The following is a 9,328-nucleotide window of genomic DNA, read 5'->3' as shown; positions in this document are numbered from 1 at the left end:
AAAAAAAACAAGAATGAAACAAGCCTATAGTACTTGCAGAACACCATAAATCAAACAAATAATCACATTATGGAAGTTTTAGAAAGACAAGAGATGAGAAAATGTGCAGAAAACCTATTTGATGAAATAATAGCTGAAAAATTCCCAATTCTTGGGAAAAATATGCATATCTAGATCCAGGAAACTCAAAGGTTCCCAAATAGATTCAAACCAAAAAATGTTCTCTCAAAGGTACATTATAGTCAAAATGTCAAAAGTCAAAGATGAAGAGAAAATTTTAAAAACAGCAAGAGAAAAGCATAAGGTTACATATAAGGGAATCTTCATTAGACTAACAACAGATTTCTCAGTAGTAATCTCACAGGCTGGAAGAGAATGAGATGATATATTCTAAGTGCTGGAAAAAAAAAAAAAAAAAAAAAAAAAAAAAAAAAAACCTGTCAGGCAAGAACACTATACCCAGAATTAGATTAGCCTTACGAGAAATGCCTAAGGGAGTCCTACAACTGGAAGTTAAAGTATGATAACTATCATCATGAAAACATGCAAAAGTATAAAACTCACTAGTATAGCACATACAGAAAGGAGAAAGAGAAAGAGAAAGGAATCAAGCCTTACACTACAGAAAACCACCAAACTGTAAAGATAAACAATAAGAGAGGAAGAAAGGAACAAAGGATATACAAAACAACCAGAAAACAATTAACAAAATAACAGGAGAAAGTCCTCATTTATTAATAATAACCTTGAATGTAAATAGATTAAATTTCTCAATTTAGATGTAGATTGGCTGAATGGATAAGAAAAACAAGACTCATATGATGCTTACAAGAAAGTCACTTCACCTGTAAAGACACACACAGACTAAACTGGAAGGAATGGAAAAAGATGTTCCACGCAAATACAAACCAAAATCAAGCAGGAGTAGCTATACTTATATCAGATAAAATAGGTTTTAAGTTAAAACAGTAAAAGAGATAAAGAATGTCATTACATATAATAAAAGGATCAATTCAGCAAGAAGTTATAATAATTGTAAATATATATGCACCTAACATTGGAGCATCCAGATATATAAACCAAATATTATTAGATCTAAAAGGAGAGTTAGACTCCAGTACAATAATAGTAGGAGACTTCAACATTCTACTCTTAGCATTAGATAGATCATTTATACAGAAAATCAACAAAGAAATACTAGATTTAAACTGCATTATAGACCAAATGGACCTAACAGACATTTACAGAGCATTTCATCCAACAGGTACAGAAAACACATCAGCACATGGAACATTCTCCAGGATTGATCATATATTAGGCAATAAAACATGTCTCAACAAACTTTTAAAAATTGAAATCATTATCAATTTTCTTTTCTGACTGCAATGAAAACTAAAAGTCAATAACAAGAGAAACTTTTGAAACTGTACAAATACATAGAAATTAAACAACATGCTCCTCAATGAAGAAATTAAGAAAAAAACTTAAAATTTCTTAAAATAAACAAAATGGAAACATAACATCCAAAACCTATGGGATACAGCAAAAGCAGTACTAAGAAGGAAGTTTATGGCAATAAATGCCTACATCAAAATAGTAGAAAGATTTGACATAAACAACCTAATGATGCAACTCAGGGAATTAGAAAAGAACAAACAGAACCCAAAATTAATAGAAGGAAAGAAATAACAAAGACCAAAACAGAAACAAGTGAAATTAAGGCCAAAAAATACAAAAGATCAACAAAATGAAAAGTCTTTTAAATAAACAAAATTGGCAAACCATTAGCCAGACTAAGAATAAAAGACCCAAGTAAATAAAATCAGAAATAAAAAAGAGACATTATAACCGATACCACAGAAATACAAAGAATTATTAGAGACTATTATCAATAAGTATGTGCCAAGAAATTGGAAGCCCTAGAGAAAACAGGTACATTTCTGGACATATACACCCAAACAAGATTGAACCAAGAAGAAACAGAAAACCTGAAAAGACGAATAACAAGTAATGGGATTGAATCAGTAATAAAATGTACTCCAATGAAGAAAAGTCCAGGAATGGATGGCTTTATTGCTGAGTTCTACCAAACTTTTAAAGAGCTAAAACCAAACTATTCCAATAAATTGAAGGGGAGGGACTTCTTCCAAACTCACTACAAGGCCAGCAGTACCCTGAAACCAAAACTGACGAGGACACAACAAGAACAACAGAAAACCCATGGGCCAATATCCCTGATGAACACAGATGCAAAAATCCTCAACAAAATACTATCAAAACAAATCCAACAGCATATCAAAAAGATTATGCGCCATGATTAAATCTGATCAAGTTGGTACCTTGCATCTTTTTATTGTTGAGCAGTATTCTACTGCATGCATATAGTGTAATTTGTTTATCCCTTCCTCTGTTGAAGGTTTTTTCCAGTTTTTGGCAATTATGAATAAAGCTGCTGTAAACATTTGTGTGCAGATTTTTTCGTGAGCATAAGTTCTCATTTCTGTAGGGTAGATTTCTAGGATGACATAGTTGGGTTATAGGGAGGGTATATGACTAAATTTATAAGAAACTGCCAAACTGTTTTCTAAAGTGGGTGTGACACCCCGCATTGCTACCAGCAATGGCTGTAGAAGCTTTAACACTTTTAAAAGAAACTGTAAAGACAACTCAGAAAACTTAAAGGTTTCTTGAAATCACAGTCACAGGTCATACTTAAAGCCCCCAAAGGCACAATTTACCCTTAAAGCCACAGCCTTAAATAAAACAAAGGCACATAGGGATATACCTGAAGCTTGGTGATGATTTCCTGTTTCGTGAGCTCCACCAACTGGCTATCCTCTACTGCAAAGGCAGGGAAGGAAACCACTGAGAGCAGACTAGCATCAACCTCTTTTGATGTTGAAGCACGGGGCAGTAGTGAATTCAGGATCGACTAAGAGAAAAGTAGTTAAGTTTATATAAAAGGATGTATTTCTTCTCCCTTTACCCCAATATCTTATCAACACACATGATATCACTTTTGAATATGTTAGACAAAATAGAACAGAACATTCTTTATCCATTTTAAGTAGGTAAGTAAATACCTTGGCATTGTAAAACTAATAGCTTTAGTTTCAAAAGATTTATGTAGAAGAGGACCATTCACAAGAAAATCTAGACATTACTCAATAGTTAGAACTTAGAAAACCAGCAGTTTCTGTAAATCATCCCTTGTCTTAATTCTGCTCTCAATACTTCCTTATCCTGATTCTTAACCAGTTACTCATGGATAAGGAATATTCTAACATTATTATACCACCCACAGTCCTGTTGCTCCATTAGCAACTACTTAAGAATAAAGTCAAGAGAAAACATAGCTGCTGAGAAGCAGGATAGGGAAGGCTCAGCTCCTCTACTTCTGACATATTTTTTTTCTCTGGGAAATTTTGTGTTTTTAAAATTGGAGATGAGTTTATATTCAATAGGACCCTATGGTATCTAATCAGGGTTTAAAGAAAAGGAGAAAATTCTTCATGCCAATGAGAAAAGCCTTAATCTTTCCATATGGAGAGTAATCCTAAACAAAACTGAAAATACATATTTGCCACTTAAAGTCTAATCTCCAAATATCTAAGCTTAGAGCCAACCAGGGACAAGATAGTGTTTCAGAAACACTAACAAGAATACTAAAAATCTATCATCTCTTGTTTTCTTTATATATTTAGAAAAGGAGACACTCAGAAAGAGAGACCATATCCTTTTGATATGATAGTGGTGGATAATTTCATATAGTATGGTGGGATCCCTTTATAACCTTGGGCTAGAGAACAGGATTATGACCTATTTTATAGCCTATGCTATATTAGGCTTATCTCGGTACAGTATGCTTGCTAAAGGTATTTTTGGTATATGGTAATTAATCAGATGATACACTCTCTCTCTTTCAGCTATCCTTAATCTAAAGCTCATGCTTAAATCTGAGTCTGGGCAAGAATAAAATTTGCTATTTCCATTTTCCATAATCTCTTACCTGGCAGTGTTGTACTTCATCAGCCAGGACATGGATAACGGATTGAGGTCCACCTTTTACACCAAACAGATCCAGTTCATCTAATGCTTCCAGGGCTGCCTGTGAGGAACAAGAAAGGAAAGGACAAGTTTAGCATTAGAAAGATATATATTTCTTCTCCCTATACCCCAGTATCTTATCAACCTACATGATGTCACTTTTGAATATGTCTGACAGAATATATAATAAAATAACATTATTTATTCCCAGGGCATTCTGAGTTTTTCTTTGTCTCCCATATTGTCTCAGAAAAAGTTAAGGAGTTTGTAGCACTATCAGGTTAAGCATCATACATTAAGTAACATCATTGTACTCTTTCCTTCTATGAGTTCAACTTCTTTAGATTCCACATATAAATGAGATATTATGTTTTTTAAAATATAATTTATTAATTTCTTACTTTTCTAAATATATTTTTTGATCATAAAAGTAAAACACACTCCTTATAGAATATTTTGAAAACATAGTAAAGTACAGAGAGGGCAAGAAAATCACCCAAAACAACCACTTTTAACATTTTTGACATGTTTTTATTAGTTTTTTCTGTCTGTGTATAGTTGAGATCACATCTGGTATCCTACTTTTTGCAATTGATAATATAGGACAAGTATTTTTCCATGTTACAAAAACTATTTTGGAATACTATTATCTCATATGGCTATAATAAAGTATATTTAGCCATTTACCAATTGTTGGAAATTTAGGTCGCCTTTAATTTTGTGCTATTAGAAATAGAACTTTGATAAACATCTCTTGCTAAATTATAAATTCCTTGAGGTCAGGGATTATGTCTTCACTAATATCTAGCACACAGTATGGCATACGGTAGGCTCGCAATAATGGCTGTCAAGCTAATAAAATAACTCTTTGTATTCATTTTGAATTATTTTGTAAGCATCAATTCCCTGAAGTAGAATCATTGGGTAAAAGAGTGTGAATAATTTTTAAGGCATAATGCTAAATTGCTTTTCTTGCAAGTTGTACCAACATAGCTATCACTAGCAGTATATGACAATACCTTCTTTAATGCAAACAATGTATTATCTTAAAATTTTTTCCTAATGTGATAAAAAATGGTATATCTGTTGCATTCACATGCATTAAATTGCTAACAATATTGAATATTATTTCTAGTATTTATTAGTTATCTGTAATTCCTCAATTAAGGGGCAGACTTGACCTAGTCTTGGGGGTAGAAGGCACTTTTGAAAGTCCTCCCTGAAGAAATGACACCTAAACTGAGACCTATAGGGTAAGTAGAAGTTAGCCAGGCACAAAATACTCATTAATTACTGCCTTACTATTCTACTCCTTGCCCCCGCCAAACTCATGTCCTTTCACATATAACTACATTCATTCTAACCCCCATAGCCTCAAAGTCTTAACTCATTCCAGCACCAAGGATAAGACTCAAAAGTCCAAAATCTCATCTGTGAGTCTGAAATCAAAACAATTTATCAACTTTCAAGATACAATGGTGGTACAGGAATTAAGACAGACAGAGATATTCTCACTCTAAAAGACAGGAATAGGCAAAAAGAAAGGAATAACAGGCTTAAAGTAAGTCTTAAATCCAGCATAGCAGACATTACATCTGAAAGCCGAAGAATAATCTCTTTTGACTCCATGCTCGGGTTGGGATTGGGTCTCTAAGGCCTCAGGCAGCCCTGCCCCTATGGCTTTGATGGGTACAGTACAGGTGGCTGCTTCTATGGGTTGAAGTCTGGTGCCTGAAGCTTTCCCAGGCAGGCCTTGCATGCTGCCAGTGACTCTACAGTTCTGGCATTCCAGTGGTGGTCCTGTCCTAGTGGGAACTCTCTGTGGAAGCTGCAACCCCATGTTTCTGCTTCAGTGTTGCTCTAGCGGGGGCTCTCTGTGATGGTTCCACCCCTGTGACGAGTCTCTGCCTGGGCCCAGAAGCTGTTTTATATATCCTTTGAGATCCAGGTGGAAACTGCTATGGTTCTGCAGCTCTTGCACTCTGTGGACCTGCAGAATTAACACCACATGGATACCTTCAAGGTTTATCACTTGGACCTTTTGGAGTAGTGGCATGAGCTGAGTAAACACTGAAGCAGGGGTGCTGGGAGTAGAGTCCCAAGGCAGTCCTGGGCATAAAGAACACCATAAAGAACACCCCAGGCCTGTCCACTGAAACTATTCTGCCCTCCTAGGCCTTTGGGCCTGTGATAGAAAAGGCAGCATCTAAGATCTCTGAAATGCCTTGGGGTCTTTCTTCCACCGTCTTGAGGAATAGCACCTGGCTCCCCTTCATCATGCTGATAAGTCCAAGGTCAAGGGGCCCTATCTGGTGAGGGCTTCTGACTGGTAGAAACTCTGCAGAGTCCCGAGGTGAAATGGGATATCACATGATGAGGGGGCCTGAGTGTGCTAGCTCAAGTGTCTCTTCCTTTTCTTATAAAGCAACCAGTCCCATTCCCATGATAACTCACTAATCCGTTAATCCATGAGTGGATTAATGCATTCATGAGGGAACAGCCCTCATGATCCAGTCACAGCTTAAAGGCTCCACCTCTCAATACTGCTGCATTGGTAATTAAGTTTCAATATGAATTTTGGTGAGGAGGGACCACAAACATTCAAGTCATAGCAATTACAAAGGGAAAATAGAAAATTTACAGTGGAGAAACCTGGTAGATACCACCTTAATGAATTCATAAAAGATAACATCAACAGTAATGGGACAAATTCACATCATGTGCTTCCTGATAATAAACTAAGAACACAGCATCACGTCTGTGGTATTCTTGCCAAAAACACATAACCTGAATCTAATCATGAGGAAATATCACACAAAATCAAATTGAGGATCATTCTGTAAAATAACTGGCCTATACTCTTAAAAAATGCTAAGATCATGAAAGACAAGTAAGGACTCCAGACTGAAGAATCCTAAAGAGACATTACGATTAAATGTAATATGTTATCTTAGACTGGATCCCGGATCAAAAGGATTTTTTTTTGCCATAAATCACATTATTGGGACAACTAAATAAATGTGAATGGGTTATGTCAATTAGGTGGCAGTATAATGCTAGTGTTCATTTCCTGATTTTGATGCTTGTATCATGGTTATAAAAGAGTCCTTGAGGAAATTCGCACTGAAATATTTAGGAGTAATGGGGCATCATGTCTGCAATGTACTGTCTACTGGTTCAGAAAAAAATAATTGTGTATGTGTGTGTTTTGTTTAATCAGAGAAAAAGATAAAGCAAATATTAACAAGTAGGGAACTTGAGTGAAGGGTACTATATAGGAATTCTTTGTACAATTATTATAACTTTCCTCTAAGTCAGAAATGATTACAAAATAAAAAGTAAAAAAGTTTAAGTGGAAAAAACTTTAAATCAAATATACAAAAATACTGATAATATCCAGGTATTGAGAAAAATGGCAAAAAAGCTCTATATGTAAACTTGTAATAATAAGTACCAGTGCAAAAAGAAACAGGTTGTAATAACATGTTCTCAATGTTTGTTTCCAAAGGTATTTCTCTGTCAAACACTTTTATTCACTGAAAGAAACAGTTTATGATAAAAAAAAAAAGAAAAATGACATCTATGGTATATAATGACATATATCCATCATATGAGGATGGGGAAATGTAAACTAGTGGAAATATTTTTGAAGGGCAATTTAAAAGTATACATCCCTTAACTTAAGGGTTCCACTTTTAGGAATTTTCCTATAAAATATTTGTGTAAATTTACCTGGATGTATGTACAAGGATCTTCACTAAAGCATTATCTGGAATATTAAAAAATAAAGACAATTCTGTCAATGGCGCAATTATTGAATACTGTATAGCAGCTGAAAAGAATGAACTAAATTTGTCTGTGTGAAATGACATGGAAGGATGTTTGGTTATGTTGTTCGGTGCGCTATGAGATTGTTAGGCCAGGCGCGGTGGCTCATGCCTGTAATTCCAGCACTTTGGGATGCCAAGGCAGATGGATCACCTGAGGTCAGGAGTTCGAGACTGGCCTGGTCAACATGAAAAAACCCTGTCTCTACTAAAAATAAAAATAAAAAAATTAGCTGGGCATGGTGGCGGATGCATGTAGTCCCAGCTACTCAGGAGGCTGAGGCAGGAGAATCTCTTGAACCCAGGAGGTGGAGGTTGCAGTAAGCTGAGATCGTGCCACTGCACTCCAGCCTGGGTAACAAGGCGAGACTCCATCTCAAATAAATACATACATACATACATATACACATAAATAAAATAAAACAAAAATAGAATGAAATGCTATTATGACTCCCCTTGTCCTCTTTGTTCCATGTAATATTTTTTACTTTGAATTCTACTTCACTTGACATTCACAGTCACCCTAGCTCTTTTTCATGTTTGTCAGACTATATTTTGCTCATCCTTCTGTTTTTAACATTTCTGTATCATTTTGTTATATTAGAGCTCTTATAGACAGCATATATTGGATTTTCTTTTAGTTTTTAAAATCAATCTATGTTTTTGCATATTAGTAAGAGAGACTAAATCATGCATATTTCTCATAATGGATATGCTTGATCCTATTCCTGCTATCTTATTGTATGTCTTCTTGCTGCTTCCAGAGAAGACAAGAGTGGGTAGGATGAAAAAGTAGAGCCAAATTGAACAGTAATGCTGTTGCTGCTAATGATGATGATGATGATGACGATTTGGGGGATGGAGGAAAATAAAGAGGATAGAGGACTGAGAGATGATTCCTTGATATAAAGCTTGGTCAACTGGTAAATGGAAGGAATAAAAGCCTTCTTTTGCTTGTTTTTGTAATGGTAGAGATGATAAGTTTAGTTTAAGTCCTTTCACGACCTTATGGGATATAATATAAGTAAAGACATGCCACAAAAGCAGTTGGATATCAAATCTGCAGCTTATGAAAGTTTTCATCTACATATCCACGGTTCTACAGGAGAATCTGAATGTTGCCTGTGGTTTAAAATAATAATTAATTTGATTATGGTCCACACTCACATTAAGTTTTATCTGTGACAAAGGGACACCAGACTTCCTTATCCCATACGCAGTACAAACAAGAAAGGAAAATTACCTTTGCCATTCCAACTGAACTGGCATTCAACTCTGAGATCCCTTGGTTGGTCTTGTCTCCACGTTCCCATATCCCGAAGTCCTGGCATAAAATAACCAATATACAATTAGCAAGTCATAACTACTAAATACTTCCTAGATGCAGGAAGTGTTTGCCCTTGAACATAAGATACTAGGAGTAACTAATTTGCCATGTATATATATATATATAT

At 35.2% G+C, this 9,328-nt stretch overlaps 1 protein-coding gene across 1 annotated transcript in view; it reads right to left on the bottom strand.

Moving 5' to 3' along the window:
- Window positions 1-9,328, bottom strand: part of LOC108521279 (phosphorylase b kinase regulatory subunit alpha, skeletal muscle isoform-like) — a gene marked incomplete at both ends in the record, with an annotated part of 33,696 nt that overhangs the window by 7,403 nt on the left and 16,965 nt on the right. Inside the window, 3 exons of the mRNA XM_017861010.1 lie at window positions 2,786-2,932; window positions 4,010-4,108; window positions 9,118-9,198. Of these exons, the coding sequence (XP_017716499.1) occupies window positions 2,786-2,932; window positions 4,010-4,108; window positions 9,118-9,198 (327 nt within the window). The remainder of the gene's footprint in view (window positions 1-2,785; window positions 2,933-4,009; window positions 4,109-9,117; window positions 9,199-9,328) is intronic.

This window comes from Rhinopithecus bieti, unplaced genomic scaffold (genome assembly GCF_001698545.2).
Source record: "Rhinopithecus bieti isolate Rb0 unplaced genomic scaffold, ASM169854v2 scaffold_60042, whole genome shotgun sequence".
Lineage (NCBI taxonomy): Eukaryota > Metazoa > Chordata > Mammalia > Primates > Cercopithecidae > Rhinopithecus > Rhinopithecus bieti.
The sequence above is the reverse complement of the archived record's forward strand: the minus strand, read 5'-3'. Positions and strand labels throughout refer to the sequence as shown.